Source organism: Mustelus asterias, chromosome 2 (assembly GCF_964213995.1).
Source record: "Mustelus asterias chromosome 2, sMusAst1.hap1.1, whole genome shotgun sequence".
NCBI classification, from domain to species: domain Eukaryota; kingdom Metazoa; phylum Chordata; class Chondrichthyes; order Carcharhiniformes; family Triakidae; genus Mustelus; species Mustelus asterias.
Genome location: NC_135802.1, coordinates 144,309,464 through 144,330,357, shown reverse-complemented (window position 1 = coordinate 144,330,357; position 20,894 = coordinate 144,309,464). Strand labels below are relative to the sequence as shown.

Below are 20,894 nucleotides of genomic sequence, written 5' to 3'. Positions count from 1 at the left end.
TAACCCCACATACTTACCCCCCTAAACAATACATCTTGGGACACTAAAGGACAATTAAGCATGGCCAATCAACCGAACCCACACATCTTTGGACTGTGGGAGGAAACTGGAGCACCCGGAGGAAACCCACGCAGACACAGGGAAAATGTGCAAACTTCACACAGTCAGTCAAGGCTGGAATTGAACATGGGTCCCTGGAGCTTTGAGGCAGCAGTGCTAATCACTGTTCAGAGGAATGGGGGGTGATCTTACTGAAACATTTAAGAAGTCCTGAGGGAAATTGATAGGGTGGATACCAGCGGGATGTTTACACTTGTGGGAGAGATTAGAATCAGGGGACAAAGTTTAAGAATAAGAGGTCTACCACTTACAACAGCGATGGGGAGAGACTTTTCTCCCTCAATGAGTCATTAGTATGTGGAATTCTCCTCTCCAGAGAGCAGTGGAGGCTGGGTCATTGAATTTATTCAAGGCAGAGCTAGACAACCTCTTGGTACACCAGGGTAGTGAGGGTTACGGGGATTAGATGGGAAAATGGAAGTTGAGACCACAATCAAAATCAGCCATGATCATTTTGAATGGTGAAGCAGGTTCAAAGGGCTGAATAGCCTACTATTGCTCCTAAATCCTATATTCCTATGTTCCCAAGTCTTTGCATTGGACAGTACACACCTCACGGGGGAGGTTTTTCACATAAAGAGTGGTGGGTGCCTGGAACGCGCTGCCAGAGGAGGTGGTGGAAGGAAGAACGTTAGCATCATTTAAGAGGCATCCGGATGGGTACATCAATAGGAAGGAAATGCAGGAATATGGACTGAGTCAGGGCAGAAGGTTTTTTTCATAGTTTAATCAGGGCATCATGATTGGCATGGGATTGGAGGGCTGAAGCACCTGTTCCTGCGCTGAAATTTTCTTTGTTCCTTATTCTCACTGTTAAAAAAGTAATCTACTCCGCTAGCCAACAGTTCCACCTCTGTTTAACAGGCAGAAAATCCTGGTCTGGGGAGCGTAAAGAGGAACTTGTATCTTTAACAGGAGACTAACCCTCTTCTAATGGAATAATATCTGGATGAATAACATTGAAAAATTAGCATTACCAACAATATTGTAAGTAACTGAAAAAAAAATACACTTGCTGAAGAAAATTGCTTTTTCCAGGCTTACATACTATTTGCCTATGCAAAGCACTTCCAACGTCCTCCATTTCAATTGATAGCTTTTGTTTGTATTCAAATCCTCTTCCAAACTCAATGAATAGGGCGTCATCTAAATTTGGAGCACCCTCCAAAGCCACAGTGATGAGTGCGTTGACTCCTGCAATTATAAAATTACCAGTTGTTTCATTGTACTACAGATGGGTAAACAGGACCAAAGATACTTAGTGTAATGCAGGACATTTTTTATTTGAAGAAAGCACGTGCTGGTTAGGTGCATTGACCCGAACAGGCGCCAGAGTGTGGCGACGAGGGGAATTTACAGTAGCTTCATTGCAGCGTTAATGTGAGCCTTACTTGTGACTAATAAATATATTTTTTACTTGCAATTTGTTTTGAGGGACAAAAGAAATGCAGCAAATTATTCTAAAGTTACCCTTAACAGAAATGAAAGTTCAGACAAATTTGCACAAAAATGAAAATACACGTTGAATTAATTTTAGTTTTAATGAAGTCATTTTATTTCCTGTATTTTAAGCATTTACTTTCTGAACAAGTTTGCAGTACTTTTCAGATAACAGGACCGAAGGATAGAGGAAAGGAGTTCTAAAATTAAATTGCATGGAAATAATAAATAACAGCTTTCTGAACTCACTCCTTACATTCATACAAGAATGACCACACACTCATATACTCAAGAGCAGCTGGTTCCTTTTGGAAGGAGGACTGAATAAAGGATTATTTCAGAAGGGTAGGTGCAACTGAGGAAATGAGTCAGAAAGCCTAGCTGTCAAAAGTTAAGGTTGGAATACGTAATTAGGAATGCGAGGATCTGTTACATCAGATGAGGTATGGATTAAATTAAATCTTTTCAGGTCTGACCACAATCAGAAATGAAACTAGACTTGAAGGAAGGGTGGAAGGGCAGATGGAGAATGGAGTGGGTGGGTTTGAGAGGAGGCAGGGGAGAAACTTCATCATGAAGTTGTAGCTGGTGCCAAACCATCAACTTTTAGGTTTTATTCAAGCATATTAGATTGCATGCACACAATCCCAGCAGGAGAGATGGGAGGACAACTATCATCTGTGGAGAGAGAAGCAGAGTTAACTTTTTGAGTCCAAAATGACTATGCTTCAGAACTAGAGAGAAGTCCATGATTTTTATGCTGTTAAGAGGAGTCATAGGTGGAGCAAAAGTGAAGATCAAGGATAGGTTAATGGGTGGGTGATATTAAAAGCCAAAGATGTCATGGAACCAAAGGCAAAGGGAGAGGTAATGATAGTATAAAAGAAAGAAAGCATTGGTTCAGAGTAGGTGTGAATAGCAGAATAAAGGTCAGCACGGTTTGAAAGCAAAATAGCAGATTGTATTAATAACAAAACAAAGGTCAGTCTGAAAGCAAAAACTTGAGGGGGCAGTAGAGAGGCCAGCGATTGGGGTGGGCCTGCCAGGGGAGGGGTCTGCTGAGGTGGTGTCTGCCTGTGGGGGGTGGAGGGAATGGCACTGTGAAGGAGGCGGAGAGGCTGGAGACTGGGGAGGTCTGGGACAGGGGGGTTGGGGGGGGCCTGGAAATGGTCGGGGAGACCGCAATTGGGCCTTGGGAGGGTTGGGGGGGCAGCACTGTGGGGGCCTCAGGCTGGCCAGCGATGAAGCTGGCCAACAAGTGGGAGGCTGACAGTTCGGGGCAATTGCGCATGTGCAGAGACCCGCTGGTTTCAGCTTCCTGGGTGGGAATAGGCCCCACCCCCTGAAATCTGATGATATTCATGCTGATGGCCTCTGCATTGCACAGAGTGTGGGAGATTCTAGTCTGAACTCCAACTGAAAAAACCAGCGTGAATTACTCCAATTTTCCCGCAAATTCAACACTTAGAATTATGTTGGGAGAATTCCGCCCCTTATATTTGGAGGAAGTGAAAGACGTTGAAAGAGGGTCAATGAATCTCAGGGAAATATGGCGCTTCATACTCATTACTAACAGCTACTTTCTTACCTACAGATGGAAAAAGCAGTTCAGTTCGCAATACATTGGAGCTCGGATGAGGAGCAAGGTGACCATTAGCAGCACTAGCAATGAGCCACTGGTCACAAACTGTGGCTGAATCTGGGAGAGCAGGTCAACAGAGAAGGGAACAACACTGAGCCCATACTGAGCACCAAGGGTTAACAGGCAGAGGATAAACCTCTTTGGCACCTTGGATAAACAGTGTTTCAGGGGCACAACCAATTGTATTAGGTGGTAGCAGCCATCAGCTGCCTCCTAAAATAAGGCCTTGTGTTTACTAGACTTAGTGGGCATGTGCGTTACCAATGTTTCTTTTATTCATTTGTGGGACATGTGCGTCACTGGCTGGCCAGCATTTATTGCCCATCCCTAGTTGCCTTTGGAGAGCAGGTAAGAGTCAACCACATTGCTGTGGCTCTGGAGTCACATGTAGGCCAGACCAGGTAAGGACAGCAGATTTCCTTCCCTAAAGGACATTAGTGAACCAGATGGATTTTTACGACAATTGACACTAGTTTCATGGTCATCAGTAGATTCTTAATTTCAGATGTTCTTTATTGAGTTTAAATTCCACCACCTGCCATGGCGGGATTCAATCGCGGGTCCCCAGAACATTAGCTGAGTTTCAGGATTAATAGTCTAGCGATAATACCACTTTGCCATAGCTTCTCCTTGGTGGTTAACATCACCGTCACTCTCCACTTCTGTGGCTCTGAATCCTTCTGGGCTCATTTGCGGGTCTCCCAGTCAGGCACCCTACACGGCCGTCTGAGCAGCCAACACTATACCCCAAAGTCACCATGCACCAATGTTGTCTTTCAATCCTCTGGGCACAAGCCAATCCTGTCATTCAGAGCTCCCAGCTTTCTCTCCTTCCAGAGGTAGAGATCACACAAGTTGACAAGAGTCAGAGGTGCGGGATGTGGAGTGCACCAGGGGTGGTCATTGAGTGACAAGCATCTTGTTGGCCATTGGTAATGCTTGCCCACCTGGTCCACTGGGAAGATGGTCATGAATCATGGGGACGAAAATACCAGTTGTGACCTGTTGTGATAAGCTGAGTCTCACAGGCACATGTAAGGATAGCTGGTCTTTTGTAGGTCTCACCTTCTACCATCTGCATCTCGGTGGCTAACACGCATGCCCTGGGGAAGGGCACCTGACTGCAGAGACAGCAACTGATCCTGCTGCTGGTGTTACTCCAGCTGCAGCTAGAACATGTTTCTTTGGAAAGACCCCTGCCCCAAGACCATCAACAGCGGGTGAGGAGGCAAGGATTGGGAGTGGAAGGGTGGCAGTGGCAAGGTGGAGCTGCATTAGCCGGACCTGTGTCATTCTGAAGTGCTGGTCAGGAGGAGGGCTACCTATCAAACAATAACAGTGCGTTGGGGTGGCACAGTGGTTAGCACTGCTGCCTCACAGCGCCAGGGACCCGGATTCGATTCACGGCTTGGGTCACTGTCTGTGTGGAGTTTGCTCATTTTCTCCATGTCTGCGTGGGTTTCCTCCGGGTGCTTCGGTTTCATCTCACAGTCCAAAGGTGTGTGGGTTAGGTGGATTGGCCATGCTAAATTGCCCCTTAGTGTCCGGGGGACTAGCTAGGGTAAATGCATGGAGTTATGGGGATGGGGCCTGGGTGGGATTGTGGTCGGTGCAGACTTGATGGGCTGAATGGGCTCCTTCTGCACTGTAGGATTCTATGATTTGTTGCAAAGCAGCCTCTAGGACTGGCCATTTCTAGACCTGCAGTACAACTGGTCAAACTTTCGTAGCTTTCCTGCTTCCTTAAGCCAGGCCCTCCCACTGCAATTTCATCTTTCCCTAACTGCTATGTTGTAGACACAGCCTGAGACTGCTCCCTTATTGTGAAAGAGGGATCCCACTGGGAAAATCCTTCTTGATTCCAGTCTTAATGCCTTGAATTTCCGTCCCACCTCAGCTGCGGGGGTGAGGGGAATTCCCAAACTTCTCCACCCACGCGCCCTGGGAAGAATGGCTGGAGATGGGAATACATTGACAAAGCTGACAGAAGCTTATTTAATTTTCCCAGCCCCCCTACCCCAGAGGTCATGGGAAAATTCTGCCCAATAATTCTGATCATTTTTGAATGAATGGATTGTGGTTGGTTTCTAGTTTCCTGATTCTGTCCAATGAGAGAAAACTCTAACCCCCCCCCCGCCCTCCCCACCTCAGTTTTTCAATAACTTACATGATATGAATTTTCAAAAATTTTTAATGCTTTATACTGGGTCCTGATCTTTTTAATAAATCTTCAAATGCTCCAGTTATTAAATGTTCATTTGATCCATAAATAATCCATTATTTCCCAAAATGTCAAGGCATTCATTATCTTTCCGATTGCCGGAAGGGGTTTCTGCCAGACAAAATACAGGCCACTTCAAATCTTTTCCATTTCTTTATAAAAAAAATGTTTTCCTCATTATTTAACTTTATAATAAAAGGCCTCAAGTATTACTTAATGCATTGTCTGTTTAAAATTATTTGACTATTGTTGGGAGACAATGGCCTAATGGTATTATCGCAAGAACTTTTAATCAGCCAATGTTCTGGGGACGTGGGTTCAAATCCTGCCATGCCAGATGGTGGAATTTGAATTCAATAAAAATATCCGGAATTAAGAATCGACTGATGACCATGAAACCATTATCGATTTTCGGAAAAGCCCATCTTGTTCACTAATGTCCTTTAGGGAAGGAAATCTGCCACCCTTGCCTGGTCTGGCCTACATGCGACTCCAGAGCCACAGCAATGTGGTTGACTCTCAACTGTCCTCTGAAATAGCCGAGCAAGACATTCAATTCAAGGTCATCTCGGGGTAGGCAACAAATGCTGGCCAGCCAGTCCCACAAATGAAGGAAAGAAACTAACAATATTCTGAAGTTTCTATCCAATTTTCTCTTCACTTTTAGATATTTCCCAATCTCCCCCCATCCACATTTCCTTACATTGTAAATATTTTTTGCTTCTGTTATTTATGCCTCCTTTATTTAAACGTTGAGTTCTGTTCCATGGTGTCCAAATGCAAAAGTCTGTGTACTTGTACTTCACGGGTAAACTACCAAAGTAATATAACAGAATAATGCTGTTCATAACACAGAGTAAAGAATATTAAAAAGATGTCTTGTCCTCTGATGTGTGGACGGATTGAGATAATTTTTCCTCCTCTCCCCCTTTTGATGTTCGGATTCATTGGTGCCACCAGCTTCACAGTGGCTGTTCGCAGTATATCACGGGAGGAATCACAGTTAATTTAATCCTGTCCTCAATCTACATCTGGCAGATCAGAAACCACTAGGTGACAATAAGGCACAGAATTCTGGTTGATCATTCACCTCTATAATTTATGATTGCTGAGGTTATTTATAGCACCCTGGCTGCCACTGGCATGGATAAGAGTTGACTTTTCTAATCCGTACTGTCAAAAAATGATTGTGTATTTCTGTCACTTTCAAACATGTATTTTTAGTAGGCTCAATGGAGGTGATTTTTAACTGAATATTTAGCACCTAAAAAGTGCTCCGCCAGCAAATGAAAATCATGGTGGCCAAGGTCGGGTGGAGGTTACTGTCTCGACTACTTCATTAGAGAATTAGAGATAAGGAGTCTGGTGAAATGGTGCGATGATAATAATCTTTCCCTCAATGTTAGTTAAATGATGGAGATAGTCATCGACTTCAGGAAACATTGTGGAGGATATGTCCCTGTCTACATCAAAGGGGATGAAGTGGAGATGGTCAAGAGCTTCAAGTTCCTAGGTGTCCAGGTCACCAATAATCCGTCCTGGTCCCCCCCATGCCGACACGATACATAAGAAAGCCCACCAATGCCTCTACTTTCTCAGAAGGCTAAAGAAATTTGGCATGTCCATTACGATTCTCACCAATTTTTACAGATGCACCATAGAAAACATTCTTTCTGGTTGTTTGGCAGCTTGGTATGGCTCCTGCTCTAACCAAGACCGCACGAAACTACAAAGAATTGTGAACGTAGCCAGCCCATCACGCAAACCAGCCTCCCATCCATTGACTCCGTCTAGACTTCCCACTGCTTCGGAAAACCAGTCAGCATAATCAAGGACCCCACACACACCCGGACATACTCTCTTCCACTTTTTTCCATCGGGAAAAAGGTACAAACGTCTGAAAACACGTACCAAACGACTCAAGAACAGCTTCTTACCTGCTGCCATCAGACTTTTGAATGGTCCTACCACATATTAAACTGATCCTTCTCCTCACCTTATCGGTAACCGCAACACTATAGTCTGCACCCTCTCCTGTCCTTCTTCCCTATGTACTCTATGAACTGTATAGTTTGTCTGTGTAGCTCACAAGAAACAATACTTTTCAGTTCAATTCAATTCAATTCATTAAAGTCCAAAGCCTACCCAATACAATTTTCAGGTGGGCTCTGAGTCAGTGAGCTGTTCAACTGGCTGAGACTGTAAAGAGGCTGCCTCAGGATGCAAACTCGGTTGCTTCATTGGTTGCAGGACTCAAATTGAAATTTGCAGGAAGCTATATGGGCTGGTCATGCACCACCACACCTACTCCTTAAAAGGACTTCAGGCAAAGACAAAAATGCCAAGAAACTTTTAACTCTTTCTGATAAATCTAGGAGGAGCAGGAGGGCTGAGTGTTCTCATTCCCCCTCTCGCTCCCTCCCTGGCTCGACAAGGGAGCTGGCTGGTATGTTGTCCTCCCACAGTGGGCAAGCCGTGCTCCCACAGTGGGCAAGCTGTCCTCCCACAGTGGGCAAGCCGTGCTCCCACAGTGGGTAAGCTGTCCTCCCACAGTGGGCAAGCTGTCCTCCCACAGTGGGCAAGCTGCAGGACGGTTCTTTCCTCATGTCCACAACTTGCCGCTGGCAGGCAATGAGGTCAGTGCCTTGACACAGCTCAGGCTTTACCGCGATGCCAACAAGTGGATGGCACAACAACTTTGACGAGTCATCACCCGTCCTCAGCGGAAGTCAAAGTGCACTTTCAGGGACCCCAGTGAAACTCCGATATACAAATAATTCCTGTACCTTTCTCTTTGAGACTTCTGGTGGTTTTTTCAAGCTTCTCTTTGGTGTCATCTAAGCCATCCGTAAATATAAGGATCGCCTGCAAAGAAACCATATTTGTTGTGAATATTTTACTCTTCATGCAACACATTTATTGCCAAGGAAAATGATCTAATACATATGTTGCCACGATGGGTGGCATTGTCTGCTAATTTTCAAACATGTAGCACATGGTCTCACTCTTGGATATATATAAACGTTAACTTGGTCCACAGCGTTCTAGTGTATTTGGACTTTCAGAAGGCACTTGATAAGATCCCTCATAAGAGATTAGTGGGCATAATTAAAGCACAAGGGGTAGGGGATAATGTATTGGCATGGATCGAGAATTGGTGGACTGGCAGGAAACAGTGCATGGGAATAAATGGGTATTTTCTGAGTCGCAGGCCGTGACTAGTGGGATACCGCAGGGATCAGTGCATGGGCCCCAGCTGTTCATGATATATATATATATGTAACATATGCTCTTAAAAACTCCACTCCAAAGATGTGTAGGTTAGGTTGATTGGCCATGCTAAATTGACCCTAGTATCAGGGGATTAGCAGGGTAGGGTTATGGGAATAGGGCCTGGGTGGAATGTGGTCGGTACAGACTCGATGGACTGAATGGCCTCCTTCTGTACTGTAGGGATTCTATGATTTTTTTAAAAATGACACAAAACTGGGTGGAATTGTGAGTTATGAGTTATGAGGAGGATGCAAGAAGGCTTCAAGTTGATTTAGACAAGTTGAGTGAGTGGGCAAATACAAGGTAAATGCAGCACAATTTGGCTAAATGTGAAGTTATACACTTTGGTGTGAAAAACAGAAAGAAAGAGTATTATTTAAATGGTGATATATTGGGAAGCGTGGATATACAAAGGGACCTGGGTGTCCTTGTACACCAGTCAATGAAAGTGGAGAGGCAGCAAGCAGTTAGGAAGACACATGTTGGCCTTCATTGCAAGAGGATTTGAGTTCAGAAGTAGGCATGTCTTACTGCAGTTATACAGGGCCTTGCTGAGACTACACCTGGGGGTATTGTGTGAAGTTTTGGTCTTCCAACCTAAAAAAGGATAAACTTGCCATAGAGGGAGTGCAGTGAAGGCTCACTAGGCTGATACGGAGGTTGGCGGCACTGTCCTATGAGGAGAGATTGGTTTGACTGGGAGTGTACTCACTGGAATTTGGAACGATTAGAGGAGATCTGATTGAACTGTATAAAATTCTAACAGGACTGGACAGACTAGATGCAGGGACGATGTTTTCCCTGGTTGGGGAATCAGGAGACATAATCTCAGGATATGGGGTAGACAATTTAGAACTGAGATGAAGAAAGATTTCTTCACTCAAAGGATAATAAACCTGTGGAATTCTCTGCCACAGAAGGCTGTGGAGGTCAAGTCATTGAATGTATCTAAGAAAGAGATAGATACGGTTTTAGATTTTAATGGCATGAAGGGGTATGGGGGAGAAAGCGGAAATTTTTAAAAATTCATTTGTGGGACATGGGCATCACTGGCTGGCCAGCATTCATTGCCCATCCTTAGTTGAGAGTCAATCACATTGCTGGGGTCTGGAGTCACATATATGCCAAACCAGGTAAGGATGGTAGATTTCCTTCCCGAAAGGACACTTGTGAGCCAGATGGGTTTTCCCAGCAATCGACAATGGCTTCATGGTCATCAGTAGATTCTTAGTTCCAGATATATTTTATTGAATTCAAATTCCACCATCTGCCATGGCAGGATTCAAACCCGGGTTCCCAGAACATTAGCTGAGTTTCTGGATTAATAGTCTTGCAATAACACCACTAGGCCATCACCTCCCCAATATGGCATTGAGATAGAGGATCAGCCATGATTATATTAAATTGCAGAGCAAGCTCGAAGGGCCAAACAGCCTACTCCTGCTCCTAGTTTCTATGTTTCTCTGAGAATAGGGAAGTAACTGCCCTAAAGTTGGAACTTTATTTATCATCCTGTCCCTCCTTTGAGCCTTTAGCTTAACCACCATGGCGGCATGGTAGCACAGTGGTTAGCACTGCTGCTTCACAGCTCCAGGGACCTGGGTTCGATTCCCGGCTTGGGTCACTGTCTGTGTGGAATTTGCACATTCTCCTCGTGTCTGCGTGGGTTTCCTCCGGGTGCTCCGGTTTCCTCCCACAGTCCAAAGATGTGCGGGTTAGGTTGATTGGCCATGCTAAAAATTGCCCCTGAGAGTCCTGAGATGAGTAGGTTAGAGGGATTAGCGGGGTAAATATGTAGGGATATGGGAGTAGGGCCTGGGTGGGATTGTGGTCGGTGTAGACTCGATGGGCCAAATAGCCTCCTTCTGCATTGTGGGGTTTCTATGAACTGCCTGAATTAGGTAGGAACCTCATTAAATTACTGAAATCAGAGTCCTCTAATACATTTGGATATCAACTGCAATTTTGAGGTACAAATGGGCAGGGTTGCCCTGTACCACACTTTTCCCATTTGTAGAGGGCTGTGAGTGTTTAAACTGGTGGTCCTCAAAGGGCTCTTTGGCAACTTTCAGCCCTCCACATGCTCTGTCTGTTGCCTGGAACTCGTTGCTGGGGGAGGTAATGGAAGCAGATAAGGTAGTGATAAGTCGGGCAGCATGGTCGGTGCAGGCTTGGAGGGCCGAAGGGCCTGTTCCTGTGCTGTAATTTTCTTTATTCTTTGTTTTTTGTTCTTTGAAAGTCACGTAAGGGGTCTCCCATTGAAAACAGGGATAAGAAGATTTTTTCTCTCTCAGGTGGTCGTTTGGAACTCTCTTCTCCCAAGAGCTGTGGAAGCAGGGTGAATGAATATTTTGAAGGCAGTGGTGGATAGGCTCTTGACTAACAAGGGAGTCAAAGGATATCAGGGGTAGGCAGGAGTATGGAGCTGAGGCCACAATCAGATCAGCTGCAGTCTTATTGAATGGTAAAGCAGGCTCGAGGGGCCAAATGGCCTACTCCTGCCCCTGATTCATACGGTTTGCTACCCACCCAGTACCAATGAGCAACAGCCATTTGCCCATTCTCTGATGATAGTTAACTTTAGCACGGCTGTGTTGCAAACTATCTGAAAGTAAAACTGAGCTAGTTTGTGTCCCAAACAGTTCTTTGTTCCTTACTTACGGTCCACTGGCTGTAGCATGCTCCTGTTCTTTTTTGATTTTGACTTAACCTGTGTCCAGGCTCAACTAGGAGTGGAAACTGTCAGTGTAGTAATGATCGAACTAGTTATAGAATCATAGAATCCCTACAGTGCAGAAGAAGGCCATTCGGCCCATCAGGTCTGCACAGACCACAATCCCACCCAGGCCCTATCCCCCATAACCCCCTGCATGTACCCTGTTAATCTCGCTGACACTAAGGGGCTATTTAGCATGGCCAGTCAACCTAACCAGCGTATCTTTGGACTGTGGGAGGAAACCAGAGCACCCGGAGGAAACCCACGCAAACACGGGAAGAATGTGCAGACTTCGCACAGATAGTGACCCAAGCTGGGAATCGAACCCAGGTCCCTGGCGCTGTGAGGCAGCAGTGCTATAATTATCAAATTATACTTCACAAAATCCGGTGCCTTTGGAGATTTCACAGAAAGATTGGATCCTTACCTTTGCGTTTGAAGTTGTTTCCACAAATTTGTTCCCGAGTGCCTCCAAGGCCTCAGCGTTTAAATCAATTTTGGCTGCTGCTTGGGTTGCCATGAGGTTATTAATTATTTCAGCGGTGTAGTTTTCGAATTTTGTTTCGAAGATAACCTGGCCAGTTTCACTCTGGATGTAAAATGCCACCCGGGTCACTGGCTGAGAACCAGAGACACAACTAATCTCACTTGCAGATGTGATTCTCTGCATGATTTCCTCCAGCTTTAGTTGCAATTTCGGCTGACCAGCAAAAATATTCTGTGCTCCGAGCCATCCAGGGAGATCAAATCCCACGACAATATCTACGAAGCAGTCTGCAGATTACATAACATGTAAGCAATCAGAAACAACATTATTGTATTTCATTCCACACGTGAACAGATTAAAAGCCAATATAGTATTTTTGAAATAAAGTCGTAGAGGTTTACAGCATGGAAACAGGGCCTTCGGCCCAACTTGTCCATGCCACCCTTCTTTTCTTTTAAACCACTAAGCTAGTTCCAATTGCCCGCATTTGGCCCATATCCATCTTTACCCATCCTACACTACTATTTTACATAAACATATATTTTTTCACATATATTATATATAATATATTGTGAACTTTATATTATCCGACACTCTACTAACTGGAACTCTCTCCTAACCAGAATTTTGGTTATTTCCCCATATACATATTGTCACTTTACCAACCAGAAGCTATTATTTAGTTTAAAGTTTATTTATTAGTCACAAGTAGGCTTACATTAACGCTGCAATGAAGTTGCTGTGAAAATCCCCCAGTCACCACACTCCAGTGCCTGTTCATGTACATTGAGGGAGAATTTAGCATGACCAATATACCTAACCAGCACGTCTTTCAGACTGTGGGAGGAAAGCGGAGCACCTTGAGGAAACCCATGCAGACACAGGAAGAACATGCAAATTCCACACAGAGAAGCCTGGAATCAAACCTGGGTCCCTGGCGCTGTGAAGAAGCAGTGCTAGGAATGGGTTAATTGCAACCTTCCAGTTTTGACCTAATTGGTATGTTGATTGTTTAATAGTACTCACCGGGATATATAAAGGGGTTACAGGTGGCACTGGGTGTTGGGTATGTGTATTTGGAGTTATAAAAGAGAATAAAGTGAGTTTGTGAAGAAGCTCGACTTGCATTATTGTTTATTACTGGACTGCAACTGAGAGGCTTAAAAGCAGTGCTAAACACTATGCTACCGTGCAGCCCACACGTTGTCACTATACAAACAAGAAGTCATTGCGAAGTTATCCAGAACCCGTAGCTGTATACCGTATTATTTTAATTTTATTTTCTGTTTTAATGTGCTGTTGAAGATTCAAAGTAAAAATAATACTGTTCTTTATATCCTCAGTACTTGCATATACGTTGTATTCCAATGGTAAGTTAAATCTCACGGGATCCAGGGTGAGGTATCTAAATGGATACAAAATTGGCTTCTTGAAGCCAGAGGATGTTTGTAGAGAACTGTTTTTCAAACCGGAGGTCTGTGACCAGCGGTGTACCTCAGGGATCAGTGCTGGGCTCACTGTTATTTGTCATTTATATTAACGATTTGGATGAGAATACAGGGGCATGGTTAGTAAGTTTGCAGATGACACCAAGATTGGTGGCATAGTGGACAGTGAAAAAAGTTATCTCCAATTGCAATGAGATCTTGATCAATTGGGCCAGTGGGCTGACGAATGGCAGATGGAGTTTAATTTAGACAAATGCGAGGTGATGCATTTTGGTAGATTGAACCAGGGCAGGACTTACTCAGTTAATGGTAGGGCATTGGGGAGAGTTACAGAACAAAGTTCGAGGGGTACATGTTCATAGCTCCTTGAAAGTGGAGTCACAGGTGGACAGAATGGTGAAGAAGGCATTCGGCATGCTTGGTTTCATCGGTCAGAACATTGAATACAGGAGTTGGGACGTCTTGTTGAAGTTGTACAAGACATTGGTAAGGCCACACTTGGAATACTGTGTGCAATTCTGGTCACCCTATTATAGAAAGGATATTATTAAACTAGAAAGAGTGCAGAAAAGATTTACTAGGTTGCTAGTGGGACTTGATGGATTGAGTTATAAGAAAAGGCTGAATAGACTGGGACTTTTTTCTCTGGAGCGTAGGAGGCTGAGGGGTGACCTTATAGACGTCTATAAAATAATGAGGGGCATAGACAAGGTAGATAGTCAATATCTTTTCCCAAAGGTAGGGGAGTCTAAAACTAGAGGGCATAGGTTTAAGGTGAGAGGGGAGAGATACAAAAGTGTCCAGAGGGGCAATTTTTTCACACAGTGGGTGATTGTCTGGAACAAGCTGCCAGAGGTAGTAGAGGCAGGTACAATTTTATCTTTTAAAAAGTATTTAGATAGTTACATGGGTACGATGGGTATAGAGAGATATGGGCCAAATGCGGGCAATTCGGATTAGCTTAGGGGTTTTAAAAAAAAAAGGGCAGCATGGACAAGTTGGGCCAAAGGGCTTGTTTCCATGCTGTAAACCTCTATGACTCTATAAGTGGAACTCTTCATTTACTGGCATTTTTGATTCACTGGCACCATCAGTACATGCTGGATAATAAAGATTTTATTCTATATGATATATAGGATAGCGAGTTACTGCACAATTCAATACACCATATAGTGTTCTACATTAAAACAAAATCATATCTTGGGACATCCTAAGTTGTTTGAAAATATGCAACCTGCCTGTAATATTCATCAGCGGTCACCAATATTATTCAATAAGTTTGTTAAAAAATCCCTAACCTTTAATCAACAAAGATAATCATTTTATGTGCCTATGCACTACAGGATAGAATTCACATTTCAATCGAATCATAGAATTCCTACAGTGCAGAATTCAGCCATTCAGCCCATTGAGTCTGCACCGACAACAATTCCACCCAGATCTTATCCCCGTAACCCCACTTATTTACCCTACTAATCCCCCTGACACTAAGGGGTGATTTAGCATGGTCAGTCAATCCAACCCACACATCTTTGGAGTGTGGGAGGAAACCTGAGCACCAGAGGAAACCCAAGCAGACACAGGGAGAGTGTGCAAACTCCACACAGGCAGTCACCCGAGGCCGGAATGGAACTTGGGTCCCTGGCACTGTGAGGCAACAGTGCTAACCGCTGTGCCACCATGCCACCCTGATAGCTCAACATTTAGACTTACATGTTGTGATTTAGTGATGCCTATCTCCCATCTTTTAGACATAGAGGGGTGAATGTTACAATGCTTGGTGGTGTGTGGGACTTTGACTTGGAAGTGGGTGAATCACCAATCCTGCGCCTGTGCCTTTGAAAGACACCCGGTTTTGTATCTTTCATTCAATTAATGGCTGCCCAGTGGGACACCAGACAGCAACACAGTGGAAGGCTGGGCAGATTGTCCAATCAGCGAATGAAAAGGTGGGATATTGAGGGGCAGGAGGGGCATAGGGTGAATCAGTCATCCACTCATTTAAAGGCACCCCTGGTACAGGAGTGTGGTAACATACAGTGTAAATCAAAGTTTTTTCCAGGATGTCTTTTAAATCCTTTGAAATATCACATTGGGTCATGAAGTCAATCGGTATGCAATGTAATTTTGACACTTGTATTGCCAATTTGGAACTCAACACCTAGGTCGACAGCCTCTCTTAAACATGCGTGTGTCAAGCAGCAGCAAGGTTCCCCACCACTGCTAATTAAAGAGATCATTAACTACTTAAAGGTTAGTTTCTGAGAGATTTTGTCCACTGTTGCTATAATTCTAATAATTTCCACAGTAGCTTTAAGTTTCAAAAATACCCAGGTTGTAATGTGGGAGGTGCGGAAGAACTTTTTGCTGACTTCAAGATGTGTGGGGGTGGATCTAGTAGGCAGTCCCCTGGGAATATAACATGGCTTGCAGGATGAACAGAGGCAATTCATAGCAGGACAAGCTGCTGGAAGAGGGTGGAGGTGAGGGTGGGGTGGGGTGTGCAGGCTCTCAGCAAGGGAGAGCACAGCACTCAGGGCGAAGGATCCCTACCAAAACCTCAGTGAGGAACAATCTACAAGATACCTGTAGTTCAGTAGGACTCACTAAAATCTACCACCTGCTGCAGTCACAAAAGCAAGCTAAAAGCAGAGTAAGAACTACATACCTATATAAACAAATTATACTTATGCATTCCCTTAGTACCTGATTTCCTTGTGATTTGGCCTGGCTGAGTGCTCCGAATCAGGGCTGTCCTAATAGCTGCAACAAAACCAGTGGAAGAGACTTCAGCTGACCTTTGAAACTGGCCTCGAAAGTCTCTGGGCCTAGACTGCTGGGCTGCAGGTGGCAGCAGTGGAGGTCTGGCCGCCTGATAAGCAACAACACAGGAGCTGGCCAAATGACAGAAACGGCAGAACAAATTGTATCGTCCTGAGAGACAAGTGTCAATGGAGACACTGCCACTCCCCTAGCATGGCCCCTCAGTGATCCAAGCGAGCAGTTGGAGGACAGATTGTCGGACTGCCAGTTCTTTTGTACACTGCTATTTACAGCCCTGATGGCAGAAAGCTGACGATACAGGATTTCAGGCACAGCTTCTCAGCAAAGTTCAAACTGATGCAAGTCATTTCCATTGCAATGGAAGTTGAAACATCATTAACATACCAGAGGGATCTGGGCGTGCAGGTCCACAGTTCCCTAAAAGTGGCAACACTGGTAGTCAAGGTGATTAAGAAAGCATATGGCATACTTGCCTTCATTGGCCGGGGCATTGAGTACAAAAGTTGGGAAATCATGTTGCAACTATATAAAACCTTGGTTAGGCCACATTTGGAGTATTGAGTGTAGTTCTGGTCACCACACTACCAGAAGGACGTGGAAGCTTTGGAGAGAGTGTAAAGAAAGTTCACCAGGATATTACCTGGTCTCGAGCGTGTTAAATATGAGGAGAGGTTGAATAAACTAGTATTGTTTTCACTGGAAAGACGGAGGCTGAGGGGAGACCTGATAGAGGTCTACAAAATTATGAGAGGCATAGACAGGGTGGATAGTCAGTGGCTTTTTCCCAGAGTGGAAATGTCAATTACAAGTAGGCACAGGTTCAAGGTGAGTTTTTAGTTTATTTATTAGTGTCACAAGTGGGCTTACATTAACAGTGCAATGAAGTTACTGTGAAAATCCCTTGGTTGCCACACTCTGGCGCCTGTTCGGGTACACTGAGGGAGAATTTAGCATGGCCAATGCACCTAACCAGCAGGTCTTTCAGATTGTGGGAGGAAACCGGAGCACCCGGAGTAAACTCACAATGGGTGGAACGCGCAGACTCCACACAGACAGTGACCCAAGCCAGGAATTAAACCAGGACCCCTGGTACTGTGAGGCAGCAGTGCTAACCACTGTGCCACTGTGCTGCAGAGAGGGAAAGTTTAAGGGAGAGTTTTTCCACGCAGGGAGTGGTGGGTGCCTGGAATGCACTGCCAGAGGAGGTGGTGGATGCAGGCACATTAGCAACATTTAAGAGGCATCTGGATGAGTACATGAATAGGGAGGGAATAGAGGGATATGGTAGTGTGAGGGTAGAAGGTTTTTTTTGTTTGGTAAGGGCATCATGATCAGCATGGGCCTGGAGTGCTGAAGGGCCTGTTCCTATGCTGTACTTTTCTTTGTTTTATCAGCAGTTTCATGAGTGGGTTTACCAGCGAATGTGCTGTTGGAGTTGGCTGCCACCTCTATGCTAAAAAGAATGGGTTCCAAGCTCTGTGAAAAGCTCTGCACATGCTTGTGTCAGGCTCCTTCATGCTGCTTGATGTCAAACAAAGGCTTTCTGGCTGGCTTCCTGCATCAAGCATTTTGTCATCTATACCCAACAGCTTTCCGCTGTAGACTGAGCGCAGTGTCTGATTTTGTGAGATTAATATGCTGATATAACCCAATCTGTATTCTGTTAGCACCGACATCCTTTATAGCAATAATCTTAATCAGAAAATTGCCAATCCTGCAAGATTCAGTCACTGGGAAAACAATGTCAGTGAAAATATGGATAGGTGCATTCTGTAGAAATCAGACAAAAATACACTTTTTTAAAGAATTAAATAAATATATGACCTCTATTATCTTTAGTAAAACAAAATGTCTGAGCAATATGTCATAGAACAAGATTTGAGAAGTACAATTTTACCAAAATAAAGGTTAGTTCAGTATATTCTTATGAAACTCAAAAACAGCTTCTTCCCTGCTGCCATCAGACTTTTGAATGTACCTACCTCGTATTAAGTTGATCTTTCTCCACACCCTAGCTATGACAGTAACACTACATTCTGCAGTCTCCCCTTTCCTTCCTTATGTACAGTATGCTTTATCTGTGTAGTATGCAAGAAAAAATACTTATCACTGAATCCTAATACATCTGACAATAATAAATCAAATCACATATGGATGTGCGCTCTACAGTTAACCGATATGGTGTAATACTGATATATTTTTAATTTGCAAATTCTTGCCACCTTACATGAACTTCCTTAGTTCTGAAGCAACAAATAAGCCTTTGATAAACTATGCATGATTACCAAAGTAGCTAAGTTCAATTGTCTCAATGCTGATAGATGGAAGCCATTCGGCCTGTCAATTCTCTGCGAGAACAACTCAGCAAACCCAGGGGCGCACGGCTGCTTCACAGCGCCAGGGACCCAGGTTTGATTCCTGGCTTGGGTCACTGCCTATATGGAGTTTGAATGTTCTCCCTGTGTCTGTGTGGGTGTGCTCCGGTTTCCTCCCCCATTCTGAAAGACGTGCTGGTTAGGTGCATTGACCTGAACAGGTGCCGGACCGTGGTGACAAGAAGAATTTCACAGTAACTTCATTGCAGTGTTAATGTAAGCCTTACTTGTGACTGATAAATAAACTTTACACCGCAGCCCTTCAGGTGTTTATCTAATTCCCTTTTGAAAGCCATGATTATATCTGCCTCCACTAGAAAGTCAGGCTGTGCATTCTGGGCCCCGAATAAAAATTCCTTACATCGCCTTGTGTTCTTTTACTAAGCATTTTAACTCAGTGTCCTCAGATTCCTAGCAATCCTGCTAATGAGAATGGTTTCTCCCTACCTACTCCACTTAAGCCACTCCTGCTATTAAACACTTCCATGAAATCTCCCATCAATCCTCTCTCCTCCAATGTGACATCCAATTCAATCAAATCTCTGTCAGAACCAGTAGGTTTCTTGCTGGTTTATTCCAATTTTTTGCAGGCACCTCAAATCATTTTGGTTTTACAGATTTTATTTTTAAATCATGTTACGGAAACAACAGTTGCTAATTTTTGGCTATTAATCTTGATTAACTTCTGCAATACAAGGGAGATCAGTCTTTAATTAGACCACAGATCAGCCATGATCTCACTGAATGGCGGAACAGTCTAAAGGGGCTGAATGGCCTACTCCTGTTCTTATGTTAATATTTGAAATAAATGAGATGCCTGGAAACATTTGTGTCACTGCTCTCTCACAGTCATATCAGAGGCATTATTTTTGAAAGACTATCGTTTGTTCAATTGATTTTTTAAAAACTCAAAATCTCTTTAAACAGTGAAACTTTACAATGAATACCAGTTTGATTTTCTTTGAACTTTTTTTTTTTACATAGAAACTAGAAGCAGGAGGAGGCCATTCAGCCCTTCGAACCTGCTCCGCCATTCATTATGATCATGGCTGATCATCAAATTCAATATCCTCATTCTCCACCTTCCCCTCCCCTGCTCCCCCCCCCCGCCTCCCCTCAACCCTCCATATCCCTTGATCCCTTTAGCCCCAAGAGCTGTATCCAATTTCTTCCTGAAATCAGATAACGTTTCGGCCTCAACTATTTTCTGTGGTAGTGAATTCCACACATTCTACGGGTGAAGAAATTTCTCCTCACCTCAGTCCGAAAAGGTTTACCCCTTATCCTCAAACTATGGCCCCTAGTTCTGGACTCCCCCACCATCGGGAACATTCTTTCTGAATCTACCTTGACTAACCTTGTTAGAATTTGATAAGTTTCTATGAGATCCCCTCTCACTCTTCTAAACTCCAATGAATACAATACATCTTTTCATACAAATTGAATCCAAACAGTGGAAAGATAATGATAAACAAATTCAATCTAAATGAAAGTGAGGCAATTTAGTTTACCTGCCGGTCGCTCTGTTCTCTTTGGCTTGATAACTTCATGAATATTTTGTACTGTTTTACTCAAATTTGCTGATAAATCTGTAAAACCAACAAAGTTGTCCCTCTTGAAAACAAATGGAGGACTTCCGAGATAGGCAACCTTCTGGAGTTCACCTAAGTCTGAAGACTTTACACCGATGGCAATAGCTATCACACCATCATTTCGTAAAGATGCAGCGTAACTTTCAACATCATCTTCCGAGGGTGCAGATGTGATTAGCACTGCAATCTGAGGAACACCTTTGTCTTTTCGACTTCCAGCAACAGCTGTGAAGAATGTTTTGTGCAGAAAATCCAGAGCCAGGCCTGTTTTGACTGAGGATCCACCTTTATACTGGAACTTCTTCTTTATGTAATTCAGTACTTCCTTTTTGCTTCGCAATGTATTGAATGCAAACTCCATGTGTTGACGATCACTGTACTGAGCAAGGCCAATCCTGAATGCTTCCTGCCCAACGTTCAGCCTGGTGACAAATTTTACAACAAGAATCCGTGTCTGTTTAAAAGCTTGGGGTCCCATCTTTTGAGATCCATCAACCAGGAACACAACGTCAGCAACAGATTCAGCCTGAACTGCTAATTTAAGGGGAAAAAAAAAAGTTAACGTCAAGAGGGAAACTTGTACACTTGAGTAGCATCTTCAATAAAACTGAGTGAAATTAATCTTCTAATTCCCGTTTTTCAGGCTCTTAATGCCATAATTTCACTGTCATGTAACCGGCAGTTGATCTCAGCTTTGTCTGTATAGTGCGCAAGAAACAAGACTTTTCGCTGCATACTAGAAATCATAGAAACCCTACAGTACAGAAAGAGGCCATTCGGCCCATCGAGTCTGCAC

At 43.9% G+C, this 20,894-nt stretch overlaps 1 protein-coding gene across 1 annotated transcript in view; it reads right to left on the bottom strand.

The window, feature by feature from the left end:
• Window positions 1-20,894, bottom strand: part of LOC144511908 (collagen alpha-6(VI) chain-like) — a 103,153-nt gene that overhangs the window by 71,186 nt on the left and 11,073 nt on the right. The window contains exons 3-6 of the mRNA XM_078242364.1: window positions 20,018-20,632; window positions 11,840-12,186; window positions 8,210-8,288; window positions 1,169-1,314 (exon numbers count right to left, since the gene is read on the bottom strand). Of these exons, the coding sequence (XP_078098490.1) occupies window positions 1,169-1,314; window positions 8,210-8,288; window positions 11,840-12,186; window positions 20,018-20,632 (1,187 nt within the window). The remainder of the gene's footprint in view (window positions 1-1,168; window positions 1,315-8,209; window positions 8,289-11,839; window positions 12,187-20,017; window positions 20,633-20,894) is intronic.